General features: G+C 32.4%; 2 protein-coding genes and 1 pseudogene across 6 annotated transcripts; all 3 read right to left on the bottom strand.

The window, feature by feature from the left end:
• Nucleotides 1-695: 695 nt before the first annotated feature.
• LOC110008977 (protein ETHYLENE INSENSITIVE 3 pseudogene) lies at nucleotides 696-4,234 on the bottom strand (annotated as a pseudogene). Of its 2 annotated transcripts, none has more exons than XR_005176997.2 (2): nucleotides 3,770-4,234; nucleotides 696-3,027 (listed from the first exon to the last, which is right to left on the bottom strand). The product of XR_005176997.2 is annotated as a protein ETHYLENE INSENSITIVE 3 pseudogene, transcript variant X1 (transcript). The 2 variants fall into 2 exon arrangements; XR_016319978.1 differs by having other exon boundaries at nucleotides 696-3,030.
• A 5,532-nt stretch (nucleotides 4,235-9,766) lies between these two features.
• On the bottom strand, nucleotides 9,767-12,628 carry LOC105629317 (ETHYLENE INSENSITIVE 3-like 1 protein). Of its 3 annotated transcripts, none has more exons than XM_037635571.2 (2): nucleotides 12,232-12,628; nucleotides 9,767-11,342 (listed from the first exon to the last, which is right to left on the bottom strand). In XM_037635571.2, exon 2 carries the CDS (start codon nucleotides 11,270-11,272, stop codon nucleotides 10,103-10,105), a length of 1,170 nt encoding a protein of 389 aa, XP_037491499.2. In that variant the 5' UTR covers nucleotides 11,273-11,342; nucleotides 12,232-12,628; the 3' UTR covers nucleotides 9,767-10,102. The 3 variants fall into 3 exon arrangements, with proteins under 3 accessions (XP_037491499.2, XP_037491497.2, XP_037491500.2); XM_037635569.2 differs by having other exon boundaries at nucleotides 9,767-11,339; nucleotides 12,232-12,625; XM_037635572.2 differs by lacking the exon at nucleotides 12,232-12,628 and adding an exon at nucleotides 12,085-12,225 and having other exon boundaries at nucleotides 9,767-11,339.
• A 1,417-nt stretch (nucleotides 12,629-14,045) lies between these two features.
• On the bottom strand, nucleotides 14,046-21,553 carry LOC105629315 (Nucleotidylyl transferase superfamily protein). The gene is made up of 12 exons (XM_012210882.4): nucleotides 21,054-21,553; nucleotides 20,771-20,956; nucleotides 19,623-19,674; nucleotides 19,429-19,494; nucleotides 18,901-18,987; nucleotides 17,132-17,224; nucleotides 15,823-15,903; nucleotides 15,314-15,385; nucleotides 15,101-15,169; nucleotides 14,681-14,791; nucleotides 14,501-14,558; nucleotides 14,046-14,383 (listed from the first exon to the last, which is right to left on the bottom strand). Exons 1-11 carry the CDS (start codon nucleotides 21,404-21,406, stop codon nucleotides 14,508-14,510), a joined length of 1,221 nt encoding a protein of 406 aa, XP_012066272.1. The 5' UTR covers nucleotides 21,407-21,553; the 3' UTR covers nucleotides 14,046-14,383; nucleotides 14,501-14,507.

Here is a 21,553-nt window from a genome sequence, read left to right on the forward strand (position 1 = left end):
CAACTTTCAACCGATTATTGTATTATTTAAAAAAAAAAAAAAAGGAAAAAAATGGGACCCACACATAGTGAAGTGATAAGTTCCGAACTTTTTTTTAGTCTAACACGCCAAAGTATGTTGACAACTGGCCAAACATTGCCATCAAAGCTTGAAAAAAATCCCCAAAAGCTTCCAAACCCAGCCGCCCCTCTTGAACCTTTGAACACAACCTCCCCACCACCGCTTCCTCCGCCGCCACCCTATCGCATCTCCTCTCTTCAATTATAAAAATAAAAACCCTACACCGCCACCACCCTCCTATCACTGCTTTTCTTTCAAAAATAGCGACATTGTTGTTTCAAAAGTATTAATTTTTTTTTTTTTCATATTTACTCTTTATACATTATTTATAATTAATTTGAATCCATCTGAATATATTAAATTAAAAATAAAACAAGCAATTTATTTAATAAATTATTATAATAAATTATTAAATTAAAAATAAAACAAGAAATGAAAGGAAAATTAGTTTGAAACCTTTTATTTCCATTTTTTTTTCTATAAAAAGATATCTATTTTTGGAAGAAAAAAAAAAAGTAATAATGATCCACAATGCGAAACATGCCATCACACAAACAAGTGCTAGTCAACTTGGCATCTTCAAACCTAACTGCTCTGTTGTGTGTCTCAGAATTCACATGGGCAGACCAACAAGATCCATAAAATGACAAACCCTTTCCATTACAAGACAACTTAAACAAACACTTGCCATCAGATTCCTGACCACAAGGGCTGAACTGATGAAACCCACAACAATAAAATACAGCAAAACACTAATTACTTATTTATTTCACAGTCTTATATTGTGTATATAATTATAGTAATCAACGGCAAGAGGCGATTTTTGGGACTTTGCTAACTTCTTTATTAGCCCATTGCTTGCCATTGCTTATAGCTATCTAAATCTTCTAGAACTACAAAGATAAGGGAAATACATTTAAATGATAAAACAGTTCTTAAAAGCCAGTGAAGCTTTCACTGGATTTTGCAGAGCCTAAACAAGATAAAAGATAGTTCATCTCTCATATGGAGAGTGATTCGAAATCTGTGTGTTTATTTCTTCACTGGAACCAGATTGAAACATCCTGCTGTTTTGGCAGAGCATCCATTACCAAGCCTTGCAAGTCTTCTTTGTAGTCAAAGGAAGCTAAATCGAATGGAGATCCGAACTTAAAGCTGCTGTTGTTGGTGGCGGCGGCGGTGGGGTGGTGGTTGCTCTCAAATGGAGAATTCAAAGCTTTAAACCTTTCAAATTGATTACTATCCTGAGAAAACATTTGATGGTTATTATGAATATTGGATTCTTCAAAAATATTTCCCTCTATCACATTCGCTTGACCTCGGAAGTAGTTGTCCGGTTGATGATGATGGTGAATTTTTGGCTGGAAAAGACTGTGACTTTCATTGACATTGACCCCATTGTTGCCAGCATTTGTATTCTTGTTTCCTTGGATGTTAGTGTCATAGATTGACATGAGTTCACTGATCATCTTTTGCCCATCTTCCGGAACTCCTGATAGATCGAAAGTAGGTGGAGCTGCATTCACCATTAGAGGAGCTGGCTTTGGATGAGGAAAGATAACAGGCTTCACTTCATTACAGTGAAAATTTGATCCTCCAAAGTCCAGAGAGCATCTATATGGGCAATTTAATTGATGATTGTCCCTAGAAGCCCTATCATTAAAACCAAGACGGAGTTGACTGTAAGGACATTGAACAAACTCACATGTATATATCTTCTGATCCACCATCATGTCTATATCACTGGGAGGTTTTCTCTTCCTAATAAAATCAACATTAGTGACAATCTCTCCCTTAATCGGATAAGAAGGTTGTCGAAGTGGAAGCCTTTCCCTCATTCTCTCCATTCCCAAATTGGAATTCAGATTCTCAGGTTTGCACTCTTGCACATCAAAGTTCGGCTCATTTTCAACCCCTTCAACATCATATTCACTGCAATCATGAATCACTAATGAACCACTCCCTCCAGTCGATGACAAGGGTGGGCATGAATCAGGGTAAAGCTCTCGGGCCAATGCCTCCTCTTGGTTAATAATTGCAAGCCAAGTTGCACTCTCCTTAGCTGTCATTTTGTCCTGTAAACACTTTGACTGTCTCACAAGCTTGCGAATTTTGGCAATGTCTGGAGACATATGTTTGATCACTGCAGTAAGAACCCCAACCTTCCATGCCTTTTTCAAGTCATGAGGCTTCTTATAAGGTGGAGGACCCTGTTCCTTAGGTAAGCCTAATTGAGGCCACCACTCTTCATTTCCATTGGGCCACCATGGTGGAGGAATACCTTTCTCCAATGGAAACCGCCTCTGAGGAGGATCACAGTGCTGCATCAAAGCTGACAAAAGCGAACCCAAAGTAGTATCTTGAAGCTCCTGCAAGGTATGTGGAGTTGGACCAATTGAATTACAACCCTCATTCTTGCCTGGGATCGAATTATCCGCTTGATACTTGGCAATGGCAGCCGGACCATTTCGATCAAACCTTACTTTATCCTTCCACCACTCTCGAAGATTATCTGATGCCCCAGTCACTGGCTTTCCTTTCTCAGGAATAATCCCATAAACAAAGCCTTGAGCTTTACAAACTTCCATCATCTTCAACATATATTTTAAGATCCCATCTTGAGCCCTTGACATCTTCTTCCTCCTAGCTTGTTCCTGTGACTGCCTCTGCTTAGCAATATCAATACCTTCTTTACTCTTGTTCTGCTCTTTCAGCCTTTTAAGACGCATCTTGTCCCTCCACATCCTGCGCTCAAGCTCATCAACATCAGTCTCCTCATCACTATAATCATCCTCCACAGTAGGCTCCGGCTCAGCTTGCGGAGCAGCCACATCTTCTCCAAAAGGCGCAGAGAAGAAATCCATATCACTACAAAATCCCATCTCATCGAACATCATCATCTTGAATTTGTAGGGACCTCTAATGGCTTTAAACCCTATCTATCTTACTCTGTCGGTATTTTCAAGCCTGCTAAGAACAGCAAAAGTTAATACATACTAAAACCCAGCAAAAATCTAAATGCTTTCCTGTGTATCATAATTCAACAATTCAATAGAAGTTCCATTTCAGATTTTCTTATTTGCTACAGAATATTTATGCACAAAATCTCAAATATCAATCATTTCAGCAAATTTTGATCGAGACAAATTAATTCCACTAAAAAACTTTGATGAAACATCAATTCCACAACAGAAAATTTTATATTCCCAATTCATAAAAAAAATTAATCTTGAATTATTTTCTATTGAAAGATATAAATAGATTTACTGGCAGCAGATTAAAGTAACCAATTTTGATATTAAAGCCCAAGACTAGATCATAAATCAAATGAATCTTATCATCCAACATATAATCAAGTGAAACACCCAGATCTCACCGTTTATGACAGAAGGTAAGGACCTCTCGGGAAAGTTTTCAACTTTCCTAGAAAAAAAATTGTTCATGCAATAACATACAGGTCAAGTAGCTTGGATCTAAAAAAGAACACAAAAATTCTTGGTCTAATCCTAAAACCCACATCTAACAGTAAACCCAAACGAGAAACCAGAATCCAGACCCAAAAGATTCCAAGTCGGAGAGATCCAGTAAACGTAAAAAGAGAAAAAGAAGAAGAAAATAGCAAAAAGTTATAACAAAAATAGAAAATTCAAGAACAAAAAGAGTTCAAACTGAACTTTAAAAAAAAAAAAAAAATCAAACAACAATTTACCTCTTTCCCAGATAGATTCAAGGTCAATCAAACAACACCGACAGACCCTTTAATTTTCTTTTCTTTTTCTTTCCTTCCCCTTAATTAATTATATTTCAAGTTTAAGAGAGAAAGACAAAGAAAGAGGAAAATAAGAGAAATAACCACTAATCAAAATATTATCTTTTGAAATGGGAACTTGAGGGATGATGCAGAACAGAGTAGTATTATTGGTGACTGTGTGGAGTGGGCGGTGGGATTAAAGTAACAAGATTAGCCAAAAAAAATATAAGAAAGCATGAGGAAGGAGAGAGAGGGAGAGAGGGAGAGAAGAGGTGAGGTTTGATGAGGTTAATTCAATTGAACCATAGTTATGTCCGTTTGGAGAGAGAGAGAGAGAGAGAGAGAGAAGAGGAGATTATTTAAGACAAAGAAAGTGAAAGTGAAAGTGTACGTGCTGCGAGGGAGGGCTTGAAGGGGCTCCGTGTTGTTGCGTGTGTGTCCTCTGATATACACCTGACGTTTCACCAAAACTTATCCCTTGTTAGTGGGAATGCATTTACTTTCATTGATTTGCACCTGATTTTCTCTAGATTTTCTTTCTATTGCTTCCCTTCTTACAGATAAGAGTTACAGTTGTTGTTTCATCAAAATGTTTATTTTTAAGGTTTTGTTTCTTATATTAACAATTGAAAATTTTAGAAAAAAAAATAAATACGAAAATCTAAATTATTTTATAGGTTAAATATTATTAGTCTTTAAACAATTTTTAATGACTTCTGATCAGTTTTCTTAAAAATTCAATTTTTATAAATAATTTTTTTCTAAACGTATCATCCCTTTCTGTTAATTTAATTTATAATCAACAATGACAAAATATAATGCTCATTCCGTACCAAAAAATTTTAATCCATATTTTGATTTTTAAATGTCTCAAAATGTTTGTCCAATTAATCGAGGAGATATTGATATTTCCTTTTATGTTTTTTTTTTATAACTGATTTTGGTGCAAATTTTTAGAAATAACCATTTTGTTTAAAAGAATCACAATTTTGGAAGCACAAATATTTTATGTTCCCTCTGTCCCAATATATAAGTCGTTTTTGTATAATTATTTTATTTTAAAATATAAGTCATTTTGAATATTTCAATGAGTAAATAAATAATATTTTTCTAATGTTACCGTTGTTTACATTAGATACAACAAAAACTTTCACAAGTACCTATTAGTTTTAATATAAACGATTATTTAATCAATTTACTTTTAATTTTATTATAATCAAGAAGAATTAATTACTTCCTTAATTCTTATACAAAAACCTTAAACGAATTATATTTTGAGATAAAGGAATATGTTACACTGTAATTATTTTGTTTCTTAAACTTCGTGTAAGAGTAAACATGATAAATTTTTTGAGATAGAGGGAGTAAATATTTATATCGCTATTTGGCAAAAGCGTTCAAACATCAAAATTTCCAACTACATTACAATGTCTGTGAAAATCTTTTGTAATTAATACTAAAATTTATAAATATTTGAAATTAAATAATATAAAGTAAATGAAAAATCTTAAAAAATCCCTTACTTAAAAAGTGAATTCCATTTCAGGACTTTCGTTGATTGAAGAAATTTAGAATGAAAATTTGAACTTTTTCTTATTTTTTAATGAGTAAATAAGGAAATTTCAGACTTGATTTTTACCACTGGAATTTAAAAAAATACCAATAAGATATTAATGATTTAACATATATATTTTTATTGCCTAAATGGGTATAAAGACTACTTAAATTAGACCTAATACTATATCAGTCTATTTTTCAATTAATTTGAAAAAATTTATATGATATCTACTACTAGCCTTTTATTTTATTTTATTCTTATTGATAATTCTTCTTTTTTATTTTTATTTTTTCAATAAATATATATTTTTCTAAATTTATTAATCTCTCTTTTGAGCATAGCTTTAAATTTAATTTATTATTATTATTATTATTTTATTCTTTTTACAGAATTTTTTTTTCTTTTCATGTTTATACCGCGAGCTATCGTGTCAACATTTATGCATGTGGTTTGCTTTTATAGGATTCAAATCCCACCAACTCGAATAGGTTTTATTCTTTTTATAGTGTTTATTATTCGTTTGAAGAAATGGAATATATTTTTAAAAAATTATTATATACTTCTAGAACTTTTTAATATTTTTTGGAATTTAATTTTTTTTATTTTGAATTTTATTAAAGCAGAAATAGTTAAGCTAATAAGGTAAAAGAAAGTTCGAGTGGCACCTATCGAGGAAGCAATAAGACAATGAAGGTGAAACTAGAAAAAGAAGACGAAAAAGATGATGATATTGCAAATCAAAAGTGATTAAGAAAGATTTGGATGTGTTAGGTTTTTCTGTACAAATAATGAAAAATCTATAATTGTAATTAATTCTCCCATAAACACTAATTTTTGTGGTTTATTTATATATATATTCAGAATGAAAGTGGTATTCAGATAATTTTTTTAATAATTGTAATCCTAATTTTTTAAACAAAACAATTATTTTTATCGAGCATTTTTAATTTAAATTATTATATAAACAACTACTAGTTTAAAGAGCTTATAAAATAACTAATATTGCCGAATAAATTCTTACTAAAAGAGCTAGTATTGCCAAAACAAGCCTTATATATTTTATAAGTTGTTTATATATATATATTATTTTGTAAGTTATGACACATTTTAATTCAAAAAGATCATATCATGTAAGAATTTTGGTGATTTGATTTGCATAAATCAATTAAATATAAATAAAAAGGGTGAGAAATTATAAAAATCTTAAATTTTTAGGTACCCATGCCATATTTAGAGGTGGAACTATCCGTAGATGGATATTTCATCAACTAGAGAAACCTCAATGTTTTTTTTTTTTTTCTAAAATAAAAATGAACACTATAAAATTAATAATATTTATGATTGTATTGAAAAATATTTTTGTCAAATCAGTATAATTCAACTTAATTTGCTATAAATGTGGTTTTTATTTCACAAACGTAATTTTACGATCAGATTAAAAATGATATTCCGATAAAATATTTTCAATAATAATATATCTAATTTATTTTTATATTTTTAGAGCGAAATAATAAATTTATATATGCATTTTTTATAAAATCTCCTGTAACACTTTTAAATTTTATTTTATTAAGCACTTTAATTTAACAAATTACACTTAATAAATATTTCAACTTAATGCAACGAATATTTTAATTGATAAAATTAAATCAATTCAACACTTGTTAAATAGTTAAAAAATATAAAAATTATTAGGGATATCTACTAAAATATTAACTTGGTTTTCCAATTTATATTTTATTTGTGGAACATTTCGTGGGTTTAATAGTAACTGTATTATCCACGGACTTGGGGATGTGACATCAAATGCTTTGTGTTTATCAAGTCAAAGACCTTTTTTACTTTTTTTTTTTTAAGCACGTGCAGCATTTCATTGCGGCAAAACTAATTACCAATTGCATGAAATTAAAATAAAATAATCCTTAAAAGTTTCAAGATAAATTGTATTTGGTCAATTGTACAGCTGCCAGCGTAAGCCAAGCACTACGCACGAAATTAAAATGGACATCTGGTGATGGGTTAGGAATCTAATTGACTGGGGTGAGCAGATTTTAGGAAAAATCAAAACTCGAATCGAACCAAATTATTTTTTATTTTTAGTTCAATTATTCAGTTTTTGGTCTAGGCTTATGTTTAAAATTTTTTCATAATTTCAATTTTCTGTATTTGGATTGGTTATACCAAACGTTTATTTAATGTGTAAAACCAAATCGTTTAACTGAATTCATACCTATCAAACCGGATTGACCATTTTGGTTCGGTTCGATTTCAAGTAAAATGTATTTTCGATTTTTGGTTCTTGCAGCTTGGTTTAGTTCGAAATCGAACCAAAATTAATTGATATTTCATTGCCTTAAACCAAAATTAGTTTAACCTCCTTTTTGTGGCCTTAAATAATATATATATATTTTTTAAATATACCCAATAATTATATCAAGTTAAAAAAATTACTAAATTCCTAAGAAAAATAATATCTTTTAAATTTTTCTATCAAAATTTTGTTTTGTCATTTATACAAAAAAAAAAATGTAAAATTGTTAATACAATCGTTCTTTAAGTCTTACCTATTTATAAAGAATGAGAAATGCTTTAGCATTTGTTTATTTAAGTGCAATATTTATTTATGAGTAATTGTTATTCTCCATAAGTTCTTAGTAGTACGAAGCAAACTTGGTTTGGACTAGCACGTTGATAAAGGAAGAGGAGCATGATATATATCATAGTCCTCGAAACAGAATGAGATTAGATAGGGTTGTAAATAAGTCAAATCAAGCTGAACTGATCGAAAAGTCGAGTTTTGATGAATTTAAGCTCCATTCGATTATGATATACTTGATTTCGAGTTTGATTCATTTAAAAATGGAACTTGGCTCGCTAATCGTAAATGAGTTGAGCTTAAATTCAAATTGGAAATCAAGTAATGACATTTATGAGCTAAACGTAGGAAGTGAAGAGGGACATGAGTTGGAATTACTAGAAAGAAATGACGCCGTTTTCTTTAATAACGTGTTTTTACTTGTCTCAGTTGAAACTATGACCTTCTCCGTAACCTTTAGTAGTTCCAACTAAGGCAAGTCTGCTAAAACAACTGACTTCCGTTAGTTGCTTAAATAATCAAACGATAAATATCCTACTTTGTTAGGCAGATGTCATCAAGTCTGTTAGAATTAGTGACTTGCCTTATTTGGAGCAATTTATGACACCTGAAATTTATATCCACACTTTTTTTTTTTTTCGAAAAAGTTCATAAATAAATTTATATATTTTAGTGTTGCCAAATTTCATCATTTACCCGCCCATTTATGACTCTTGAAATTTAAAATTTTTATAAAAATCTATTTGTAATTTGTTAATAAATTATCAACCTACGCGCAAATTTATAACACACTTTTTGCCAATAAAATTTAAATTTATTGGTAAACTCTGTTGGTAATCTATTCTGTCGATAATCGATCGTTAAAATTATATGATCTTTTTTAATTTTAAAAATAAATTTTATCAATAAAAATTTCTAATTTGTAGGTAACTACCAACAAAATCTGTTTATTGATAAATCAGACGTTAAATACTAATTTTTTTTAAAAAAAATTATTAAATTGAAGTTATGATAGTTAGACCTATACAAATGGTAGACATGAAAAAAAAAAAAATTTATTACTCTTAAAATCACAAATATAACAAATATTTTAGAATAAATTATTTCTCCAATATAACAAATATCATAAAACTGAGATAATAATTTTTAGATGTTATTGCTTATAAGGTTTGACAAAACAACCAACTGAAATAATTAACAGCCAGTAAAATAATTAATGAATAAAATAATTAATTTTTCTGAAAAAGGGATTTGTTCTGTAGAAAACCAAACATGTGCATGTTACCAAAGCACGTAAACAGTAAGCCTTGTCTTGAGGCTATTATTGTCTATTTCATAGTTGGAAACAGCCAACTGAACCTGGTCCGGTTTCAGGCCCACTTTAGCCCGTCATCAACTCTCCAGTGCGTTTCCCCAAATGACCACATCAAGACACTCCTCAAAGTTCGTTTTTCATCTTTAACATTATCTAAAAATAAAATAAAGAAAAATTATTATTTATCCCGAAGTATACTTCTCAAAAAGTACTTTTTTAAAGAAAATTATTTTTCAGCATTTGGTATATAAAATAAAATATGGCAAGACAAATTTGACCTTCATCTCTTTTTTTTTTTTTTTTTTTTTTTTTTTTTTTTGTATATAAACCTTCATATATATATATATATATATATATATATATATATATATAATTTTTTTTTTTTTTTGGTTAAGCATATTTCCTTGCATATATTTTAAATTTCACCCTAATAGTCTTTCTAATTGATAAGTTATTCCTTCCAAAAAAGTGAACTTTCACCAGCAATTGAAAATAAAAAGACTACAATAACCTTTTAATCATTGAACTAGGGTAGAATACATGTGGGTCCTTAATTATGCCCTGATTAACATTTTCATTTCTCTAATCAGTAGAGGGACAAAAGTGTTAATTATGACATAATTTAGAGTCACAGATGTATTTTACCTAGACATAAATAAAGATCTATAGTATCTACAGTAAGCCAATCTTTTAAACTCCATGGAAAGGGAACTCTGTGACTGGAGAAAATATTCAACAATGCAATGATAAAATGCCACGAAAAAAAAGATGCAATTTCCATTTTCTGGTTACTCTTCTTTCAATTGCTAATAAAATTCTCCTCTATAATTTACTAAGTAAAAAGAAGATCCCATCTTGAGCCCTTGACATCTTCTTCCTCCTAGCTTCTTCCTGTGACTGCCTCTGCTTAGCAATATCAATACCTTCTTTACTCTTGTTCTGCTCTTTCAGCCTTTTAAGACGCATCTTGTCCCTCCACGTATTTTTACCTCCCTCATTTTCAACCCCTTCAACATCATATTCACTGCAATCATGAATCACTAATGAACCACTCCCTCCAGTCGATGACAAGGGTGGGCATGAATCAGGGTAAAGCTCTCGGGCCAATGCCTCCTCTTGGTTAATAATTGCAAGCCAAGTTGCACTCTCCTTAGCTGTCATTTTGTCCTGTAAACACTTTGACTGTCTCACAAGCTTGCGAATTTTGGCAATGTCTGGAGACATATGTTTGATCACTGCAGTAAGAACCCCAACCTTCCATGCCTTTTTCAAGTCATGAGGCTTCTTATAAGGTGGAGGACCCTGGTCCTTAGGTAAGCCTAATTGAGGCCACCACTCTTCATTTCCATTGGGCCACCATGGTGGAGGAACACCTTTCTCCAATGGAAACCGCCTCTGAGGAGGATCACAGTGCTGCATCAAAGCTGACAAAAGCGAACCCAAAGTAGTATCTTGAAGCTCCTGCAAGGTATGTGGAGTTGGACCAATTGAATTACAATCCTCATTCTTGCCTGGGATCGAATTATCCGCTTGATACTTGGCAATGGCAGCCGGACCATTTCGATCAAACCTTACTTTATCCTTCCACCACTCTCGAAGATTATCTGATGCCCCAGTCACTGGCTTTCCTTTCTCAGGAATAATCCCATAAACAAAGCCTTGAGCTTTACAAACTTCCATCATCTTCAACATATATTTTAAGATCCCATCTTGAGCCCTTGACATCTTCTTCCTCCTAGCTTGTTCCTGTGACTGCCTCTGCTTAGCAATATCAATACCTTCTTTACTCTTGATCTGCTCTTTCAGCCATTTAAGACGCATCTTGTCCCTCCACATCCTGCGCTCAAGCTCATCAATATAAATCTCCTCATCACTATAATCATCCTCCACAGTAGGCTCCGGCTCAGCTTGCGGAGCAGCCACATCTTCTCCAAAAGGCGCAGAGAAGAAATCCATATCACCAAGAAATCCCATCTCATCGAACATCATCATCTTGAATTTGTAGGGATCTCTAATGGCTTTAAACCCTATCTATCTTACTCTGTCGGTATTTTCAAGCCTGCTAAGAACAGCAAAAGTTAATACATACTAAAACCCAGCAAAAAACTAAATGCTTTCCTGTGTATAATAATTCAATAGAAATTCCATTTCAGATTTTCTTATTTACTACAGAATATTTATGCACAAAATCTCAAATATCAATCATTTCAGCAAATTTTGATTGAGACAAGTTAATTCCACTAAAAAACTTTGATGAAACATCAATTCCATAACAGAAAATTTTATATTCCCAATTCATAAAAAAAATTAATCTTGAATTATTTTCTATTGAAAGATATGAATAGATTTACTAGCAGGAGATTAAAGTAACCAATTTTGATATTAAAGCCAATTTTGATATTAAAGCCCATGACTAGATTATAAATCAAATGAATCTTATCATCCAACAGATAATCAAGTGAAACACCCAGATCTCACCGTTTATGACAGAATGTAAGTACCTCCCGGGAAAGTTTTCAACTTTCCTAGAAAAGAAATTGTTCAGGTAATAACATAGAGGTCAAGTAGCTTGGATCTAAAAAAGAACACAAAAATTCTTGGTCTAATCCTATAACCCACATCTAACAGTAAACCCAAACGAGAAACCAGGATCCAGACCTAAAAGATTCCAAGTCGGAGAGATCCAGTAAACATAAAAAGAGAAAAAGAAGAAGAAAATAGCAAAAAGCTAGAACAAAAATAGAAAATTCAAGAACAAAAAGAGTTCAAACTGAACTTTAACAAAAAATCAAACAACAATTTACCTCTTTCCCAGATAGATTCAAGGTCAATCAAACAACACCGACGGACCCTTTTATTTTATTTTTTTTTTCTTTCCTTCCCCTTAATTAATTATATTTCAAGTTTGAGAGAGAAAGACAAAGAAAGAGGAAAATAAGAGAAATACTCACTAATCAAAATATTATCTTTTGAAATGGGAACTTGAGGGATGATGCAGAAGAGAGTAGTATTATTGGCGACTGTGCGGAGCCGGCGGTGGGACTAAAGTAACAAGATTAGCCAAAAGCATGAGGAAGGAGAGAGAGAGAAGATGTGATGTTTGATGAGGTTAATTCAATTGAACCATAGTTAAGTCCGTTTGGACAGAGAGAGAGAGAGAGAGAGAGAGGAGGGAGATGATTTAAGACAAAGAAAGTGAAAGTGTACGTGCTGGGAGGGAGGGCTTGAAGGGGGCCAGGGCCCCGTGTTGTTCCGTCTGTGTCCTCTGATAAACACCTGACGTTACACCAAAACTTATCCCTTGTTAGTGGGAATGAATTTACTTTCATTTATTTGCACCTGATTTCCTCTTAGATTTTCTTTCGATTGCTTCCCTTCTCACAGAGAGACTTACAGTTGTTGTTTCATCAAAATGTTTATTTTTAAGGTTTTGTTTCTAATACTGAAGGAAAGTCAATCCTATTGATCGTTCAAAATCATCGAAGTATTAACTTTAGAAGCTCTATACTGCGCTATATTTATAAGCTGACAGTATGTCAAGTAATGACATTTATGAGCTAAACGTAAAAAGTGGAGAGGGACATGAGTTGAAATTAAAAGAATAACGTATTTTTACTTGCCTTGGTTGGAACTGCTTCCATTTCGGTTATCCATAGTAGTTTCAACTAAGGCAAGTCTACTAAAACAAGTGACTTGTGTTAGTTGTTTAAATAATGAAATGATAATATCATACTTTGTTCAGGTCAGTTAAAACCAGTGAGTTGCCTTAGTTGGAGCTACTAAGGGCTCAGTAACCCTCAAGCAATATTAGCTTTCTGTGAGCTTTTAAAAAGGAGGCGATAAATGCTTTCATAAAGACATTAGTGCATGTGAATGAACAACGTAGCTAATGCTAATACAATCATCTGCAACAAGACGACTCTTTCACCAAAATTCTGCAATGAAAGAAGCACCTCTCTGTTCAACAATTATTGCACAAAGCCCTGACCCCTGGTGGTCAAGACAAGTAAAAAGCTTGGGAGACTTTAAGACCGATCAAGGATTTCATTCTCAATACATAAAAAAACTTTCAATATTGAAAAGAGATGAGAAGAGAGGCGCGACTGAAAAGTCATTAAGAAAGGAAGTAATAATCCGTGAATTCACACTATTTGTGAATTTATTGGTCTAATTTCATTATATTTTTAAATTCATCAAATTGAATGGTTCACATTGTATTGAGTTAAACCGGATTTGCAAGGTAAATACTAAATTTATAATTGTTATTTGTATAAATTTAATTTATAATCACTCATGCAATTAATTGTTTTAATTTCCTAACGTTTTCTATTTATATCTCTTCCTAATTTAAACATACAATTGATAAGTTTATTTTCTTTTTTTTTTTTTTAATTTAAAAAAAATCAACAATAGGATGTGGGATTGCAAAGCCTACAAAACCATGTCAAAAATCAAAAGAATTAAAAAAAAAAAAGCTTTGAACCATGAAATAAAATCATAGCATGTTTTTGTTTTTCATATAGAAAATCAATTTAAATATCGAAAAGCATATTTCCTTGCATATATTTTAAATCTCACCTTAATAGTCTTTCTAATTGATAAGTTATTCTTTTATAGATCACATTTATTTTCTAATACTTCAGATTATGTCTTAATCAACACTTTTATCTCTTTATTCATAAAAAATAACTACGATGTCTGTTAACTTATTACTTCTGGCTCACTACCGGATCCTTCCTTACAAAAAGTGAACTTTCACCACCAATTGAAAATAAAAAGACTACAATAACCTTTTAATCATATGAACTAGGATAGAATACATCTGGGTCCTTAATTATGCCCTAATTAACATTTTCATTTCTCTACTCAGTAGAGGGACAAAAGTGTTAATTATGACAAAATTTAGAGTCACGGATGTATTTTACCTATACATAAATAAAGATCTATAGTAGCTGTAGTAAGCCAATCTTTTCAACTCCATGGAAAGGGAACTCTGTGATTGGAGAAAATATTCAAGAATACAATGATAAAATGCCACAAGAAAAAAAAATGCAATTTCCATTTTCTGGTTCCTCTTCTTTCAATTGCTAATAAAATTCTCCCCTGTAATTTAGGAAGTAAAAAGAACTAGTAATATTTAAAATGGCCACATCAATGTAAAGCAATTCCCAGAATTTTTAAAGCAATTGCAAAATCTTTTCAATACAACACCAGCATTACCTCAACTTCAGTCAAACATATTGGGAAGAGGTCTCACTGCCATAAATGCATCCACCATCTGAAAGAAAGCAAGAACTAATATTAGTTCCAACATCCTTCATTTGAATATAATCATGTATATAAAATTCTATATCTACTGTCTATTAGCGTAGATTTAATGACGGTATGCAAAAAGCTTACTTCATCAGTCACAGCAGACCGTGCCAAACGATGTCTTTCCACCAATTCGGTCAAAACTTCAGCAAGGCGCTTCTTCACCTCTCCTGTTAGCATGTGTCCAGCAGCGTATTCCTGAATAAGGACAACTTCAAAATTACAAGGAAGATCTTTTCGCTAATCAATTTTCAGCGAGGTCCCAAACAATTGCACTCTCCCTACCCCAAAACGAGTGTCTAGTCTAAAAGTCACAAGGTCGAGAATTATTTGAAGCAAATTATTGACGAAATAACATTTCGACTTGTTCACTTTTAACTAAAATAAGAAAGTTGATACTCTTCTTAGGATAATCCAAATTAGTAATGTAAACAATAAGTTAGACAAAGGGCTGTGTGGAATCCTCACTACATGAATGGCAAAATAAACTAGAAATAGAAGTTATACCTTCTTTATGTGTTCAAGCTCATCATCATCCTCCAGGAAAAAATTCAAATATTTGATTGGTATATCTACCTGAAGAACAAAATATATATCATGACAGTTCATTCTATTAGGAATCAAACACATAAAAAATATATATCATAACCCACATCCCATTCCATGATGTGTGCGGGGGTCTTTTTCCCTTCATCAAACTTCAGCAGAAAGGTTTAGTACCTCAAGATTTGCTCCATATTTTCTGTGTTTCTCTAAAGAATCTTGCCCACCAGAGAATGCATACCTGTTTATCTGTTGCCAGCATCACAACTTACCATTAGTATAAAAAAAGACCAGAAAGAAAAGCATTCATGCAAAGCACCTGACAAACGTGCCATTAACCTATTAACCTAATCATCTGCATTTCTAAGCATGATAACCATTATAGGGCCCAGGCCTGTATTTACTTGGAGTATACCAACTTGTTTAACCTTCCCTCTCATTCCTTTTAAGAGACATAAAAGACCCAAGCATATAATAGATGATACAATCAGAGTATGACCAGACAAAATCAGCCTCATACAAAAAAAACAAGAGTCATAAATGATAAAAATGGAGACATTGGTCAACAGTAGCCAAAAGGAGAGAGAATAAAACCATAATAAATGTGTGCGCGTATCTATGTGTGTTTATGTAATTCACAGTCGCGTGTTTGAAAGAGAGAGTGTCTCATTTTTCAGGACCCATACCTTGTTCTTGATTTCTTTAGCCGAATCAGTCACATATATAGCAGAATTTGGATCACTGGCTGACATTTTTCCTGTCTCCCCCTGCAGCAGAAATAGAAATCAGTTATGCTAGTGCAAAAACCAAACCTGTATGAGAAAATTTAGATGCAGAAATTGTTATCATTGTGTACTATTAATGTCAGGAAGGGAATACGAAAATCTGACAACAATAATTCTACTTAATATAATGCTGGAATCTTCGGGATTGCACAATAATGAAATGCTTAATCTTTATACAGACACAAACTCTGTTTTTCTTGGCAGCAATAACGGTTTAGTGTCTTAATTTGCATTGGAAAAGCCTTTAGTTTCATAAGGCACATGTGCACTCCCTCCCTCCCTCCCTCCCTCTCTTAATTGCAAGCTAACTTTTCTTCACACTTTCAGCTTCTCCAAACACTACTCTTTATCCTTTGCAGGAAGTTCCTTCTCTTTGAATTTATAACCTTAACTACAATTTACAAGTTCAAGCTCATTGGTCCCATTTGGTGCAATTTGGAGAAACTTTAAAGCGGTTTAGTAAAAAAATAAAAAATAAAAAATTTATACCTAAGCAAATAAATACATCCAATATATATTTAATATAACTATATCAAGTGAAATAGTCTTCATAAGCAATTGACTCGGGCCGGATGGAGGAATCAATCAAGATTTCATTGGCTGGCTGAGCTGCACAACGATCAGTGTTTACTGATAATACAGTTTCTTGATTACAAGTAAAATTGACGCATATCCACATTAAAAAATAAAATATTCACAGCAAATTTTTTGGAGTTAAATATAATTATTATAGTTTAGAATAAACATGATAAATAAATAATTTAATCATATATGTAAAATGGTTTATATAAATTGGTTGGTTTTATTTTTTTAATGAACTGAATCAAAAAATTTTAAACCACACCAAACTGCTTTAATTCAATTTTTTCCAGTTTGGTTTTATAGTTTGAACTAAATACTGAACACCCCTTACTACCCATCCTACGCATCAGTAGGCAGATTGTTGGAGTAGTGCTACACCAAAATGGCACTCAACAGAGTTTTACTGAAACTGGACAATCTTTTTGAAGTCAGATTACATACGATGTTTAAATATGAAAAGACAGCATCTCTATTATATCTGGAGTCAATTAAATTGATGAAAACATCACAATTTTTTGGTCAAATGAGAAAAGAAACTTAGAGAAAAAAGATACTGGTAGAAATAACAACAACTAAGCACAACTGCATATAAACTAACAGATGCTTCTATTCCTATATATAAGTGTACCTGAAGAGCAGGGAAGAATGATGATTCAATCAATGAAGGTTTGTGATATCCTATCCGAGGAGCAACATCTCGTGTCATTCTGAAATATGGATCCTGGGAAATCAAAAATCAAAAACAACAATAAAGAACAACTAGATCTAAAGTTCAAACATCAAAGCACAATTAAACGTAAATCATCTACATGTTTGTAATGAATATCATAGGTTAACTGCTTACATTTGGTGACTCATCCAATTGGATGTCCACCAATCTTGAAAAAAGAAGGAAAAAGTATCAGCCATCAAACAAGATGCTCAAAATTACACCAAATGTTCCAGAGAAAGCAAAGCACGAAGGAAATTTCCCTTGAACAGTGTTGCTCTTATTCTTCCAAGCAATTATGATAGTAGTCCTCTTTTTTAACATTATATGACAAACTCATGTTTTGGCTGAGTTGGTGACATTTTTTTCCCATTCCTTTTTCACACATCTCACATTTAACACCGGCTCGCAATATATTATTCTATCTCCACTATGTTCAAAACATTTATTATCCAGCATGGAGCCACAAGTCACATAAAAACAAACAAAGTAGGCCTGCACCTTCCCAGTGATAATCCATATAAACAGTCTGCTAGTACCAAGAAGTACCGTGAAAAGTATTTTATTCACAAAGTTCAATTACTTGGCAACCTTCAACAAATAGTAACTTTAGATTTATATACCTTTTTCTCACTATAGAATTTCCAGAGCACAAGATGAAATGGAACTCGGCAAATCTACTTGCATCAATCTAACTCTTCCATCAAAGACCACCAACATCACCATATCTTAGTAAGAATTCAAAAATCTGTCTTTCCTAAGCACTTCAGAAGATTCAGTTTAACAAAATAACCTAGGAACATCCCATATTTTTACAGCTGCTTTGATGTCTTCCTATACTTTTATAAGCCAAAGCAATATTTAAGTTACACCACTTCCGCAGTTTAGCCTGGAGGTACTGTTTCAATATATAATATGTTTAAATTCACAGTGCCACCAAAAGCATTTACTAACAACACCTTCCTCTGTTTGAGAATTACTTTTCTATTTCCAATAACAGGCAACTTCTCCTTGGAATCATCCATGGTATGTCACAATGAATGGCAAGAAATCATTCTAATTTTCATTCATAATAGAAATAATAAAAGGAACATGATAAATGCAAATTTCTAATGAAGACATCTACTTGCTACCATCTCACAAACTCAATATCAATGTTATGCAAAATAACCTCATGTTCCAACCAGTTGGCACGATAAAAGTGAAAACTTTGCACAAAGATTGAGAGATAATTTTAGTACTAAAGATTTAAGAGCTGAAATGTGATTGAAATTTTTAAGCTTAACAATAAGAACTAAGTGAACAATTAAATAAGTTGTGAATAAATTCATTGCTGCTTTGATGACAGATAAAACAACTAAGTTCGGGGAAAAAAACAACTAAGACAATCAAAATAACAATGATGGTGGCAGTGGTGAAAATGGTGGTTTTATTGGTGATGGAAGAATTGGTGGTGCCGCCGCGCCAAAAAGAAAGAATGAAGCATTTTAAAAAATTTATATGAAACTTAATGGAAAAAATGGGAGTTAAAAAATCAAACTAGGACAAAAAACTTAGTACTAATGAAATTATCAAACAAAACAAGAGTCAAGGAATTATATTTATACTCCATATAAAGCAGTATGTGTTCATCAACATTAATTACATGCAAATAGCATAGAAACCTTCAGGACTGGGAGGGGTTTTACCTGGTCAATTGCACATGGAATTAAGCAGCGAAGGTTATCTTTGCCAGAGAACAGATGTGGAAATGAACTGGGAAATGATGGAACTGCCTGCATCAATAGCAAAAGTATATAAATACCTCCCACAGCCATCATAGCAGTCCATGATGATGAAAATAGAGTTGAGATTCGAGAAAATAAAGACATGTACAAGGTCTTTTATACTTTCAAAACTATGTTCGTATAATTATTTTACAAGGTGACAATAGCTTATTGAAAAGGCACAAGTATCTTTAAATACTAACAAAATATGTTTTTTCATAAAATTGTTCTGCATGGGTTCAGTCCAATCAAAACTCAGTTGAATAGTTATTATCGTGATTTTTCAAATTTCTGTTTCCGTGAGTATAATTGTCAAGTTACAAGGAATTAAACGCTCAAAGTAGCAGCCACATAGCAATGAGACATTAAAGGGAAAACAACTCTTGCAGGCTCAACACTACAATCATGTGAACACATTTTCAGATCAGTACACAGCATCACAAAACTAACCTGCACAGCTGGGAAGCTAACTTTCCCGATATGATCTTCACCAGTAAAACCAAATATACCCACAACCTGTGCAAAGCAGCAAAATTTTAAGATAAATGTGGTAAACAGTTGGTTCAATTGGAGAGGAATTCAAGCATCCCAGACAGACCTCCATACTTGTGCAAACAGTAAAGATAAGTAAGAAAAACAATGACCTTATTATATGTAACACACTTCTCAACCTTCACCATGTTATTGTAGAAGGAACTGCACAAACGATTTTAGAATAAAATCAATTGGTAGTACAATAATACAGGTAAATTCATGCATGATTTGTGAACTACATGCTTCAATTAATATCCACGGAAAACTGAGAACAGAACAAATACATAGATATTTGTTTGATCAGAATAATCATCCATTTATACATACTACATATTGTTAGAGGAAAAACTCCTCCTAAGACTAAAAAAGAAGTCCATTTATGCAAAAAATAACTAAAATTTCATTATTGGAAAAGAATGCTTTAAGGGGTTGGAGCTGTGGAGGTCATTCTTGTTTGCACATGTGCATTCTGAGAACACTGAACCAAAATTAAGATTGGAGGCACCTAATCTTAGCAAGCAGTTCATAATACATGAATCGATAGATCTCTTTAAATCCAACAGGAATAAAGCTTTAGAAAGCCATGTACAATAAACATTGATGAATAACATCATAAATAATATCGAAGAACTCTTCTTAGCAAAAAGAAAAATAATCACTCCACCTATAATAATTCATTATACATGTACTTGAGCAAAGAAAAAGATTAATAAGAAAAGTCTCCTCTCAACAAAATCTTTATATGGCATAGGCAGATGATACAGTCCAAACAATTTCCCATAAAAACAGAAAAGATTTAAGTATTGCAAAGGCTACCAGAAGGTGAATAGTGATCACTTTTCTGAAGCAGCCTAATGAGTTCAACAATGTGACAGGAAAACAAAGTAACAACTCAATTAAATACTTTCTACAACCCCTAAATAACAACGCCTTTTTCATTAACTTCCTAATGGATCTTGTAATTTACGGTTTGTATAAGAAGAACCAAGAGAAACATTTAGCAACAACCAATCTTCCTCATTAAATAGTGCCTTGGATAATAAATTCTTAAAGCTCAAAACACCCACGCAAGATTTTTTATGCTTATTATCAATCTAATATGCTTAAAACATTCAAGAGCATTATTGTGAAATTGCACAGAATTTAAACAAGAACAATTAAAAGCAATAACCAAACAGAAATATACAAAAAGATATCATTTTTTTCCGGCTTTAGCAACATCTAATGGGACATTGAAACAGTTATTTCAGTTACTTACCCACCAACATACTCAAAATCTTGGAAAATGAAAGTCTTAGTGACGTCAAATCCACAAGCAATAATATCTCTAGCATTTTCACGAGCCAATCTTTTACTCTCCTCCACTGAAAGGTTTTTCCACATGCATTTCTCATCATCAGTGAGCTGTATAACAAGCGGAACCCTAAATGCCTCTTGAAGATATCTACAAAGCAGTAATCAACAAGTTAACTATAATATAATAAAAAAATTGTAACTACAAGATTTAAGTTAGCTGATTATTGTTACTAGTATCCACTTACTTAGTAAACATAAAAGGCACAAGATGGCCTAAATGCAGGGATTCTGAGGAAGGGCCTCTGCCTGTATAAAGATAAAATTTTTGGCCTTTTTCATAAGCATCTAATATCTCATTGAAATCTCTATGAGCAAAAAAGACGCCGCGGCGGAGGAGTACATGAGGAGGACGGCCGGTAAGACGGTGGACACGGTCGATTAATGATTGGTCCAGTCTTTGACATCCGAATTTGTCAATTAGTTTGTCGTAATCGATTTTCCCCCCATCTTTGGCCGAAACTTCCCATGGATTTACTACTTGATCTTGCTCTTCGGTTTCAGTTCCTTCTTGTCTATTAGTTGCTTTGTCTTCTACCATGGTGTTTTCGGCTGCTGCTTCTATCTCTTGCAAGTCGAAAGGTTGAAGAAAGGGTAAGATTGAGAGTAGTCTACTGTACTCAAATGAGCGGCTATATAAACGTCGTCGTATTAATAGTCAACATACTATATATATATATATATATAT

This window comes from Jatropha curcas, chromosome 1 (genome assembly GCF_041381405.1).
Source record: "Jatropha curcas cultivar XTBG-Jc1 chromosome 1, XTBG_Jcur_1.0, whole genome shotgun sequence".
NCBI lineage: Eukaryota > Viridiplantae > Streptophyta > Magnoliopsida > Malpighiales > Euphorbiaceae > Jatropha > Jatropha curcas.

Excerpts from the sequence above, each read along its gene's own strand:
- LOC105629317 (XM_037635571.2), bottom strand. The coding sequence starts at position 11,272 with ATGATGATGTTCGATGAGATGGGATTTCTTGGTGATATGGATTTCTTC.
- LOC105629315 (XM_012210882.4), bottom strand. The coding sequence starts at position 21,406 with ATGGTAGAAGACAAAGCAACTAATAGACAAGAAGGAACTGAAACCGAA. Across the intron at positions 17,225-18,900 it reads TTCCATGTGCAATTGACCAG|GATCCATATTTCAGAATGAC; the intron begins GTAAAACCCCTC and ends TTGATTTCCCAG. Across the intron at positions 14,559-14,680 it reads GGTCTGCTGTGACTGATGAA|ATGGTGGATGCATTTATGGC; the intron begins GTAAGCTTTTTG and ends GCTTTCTTTCAG.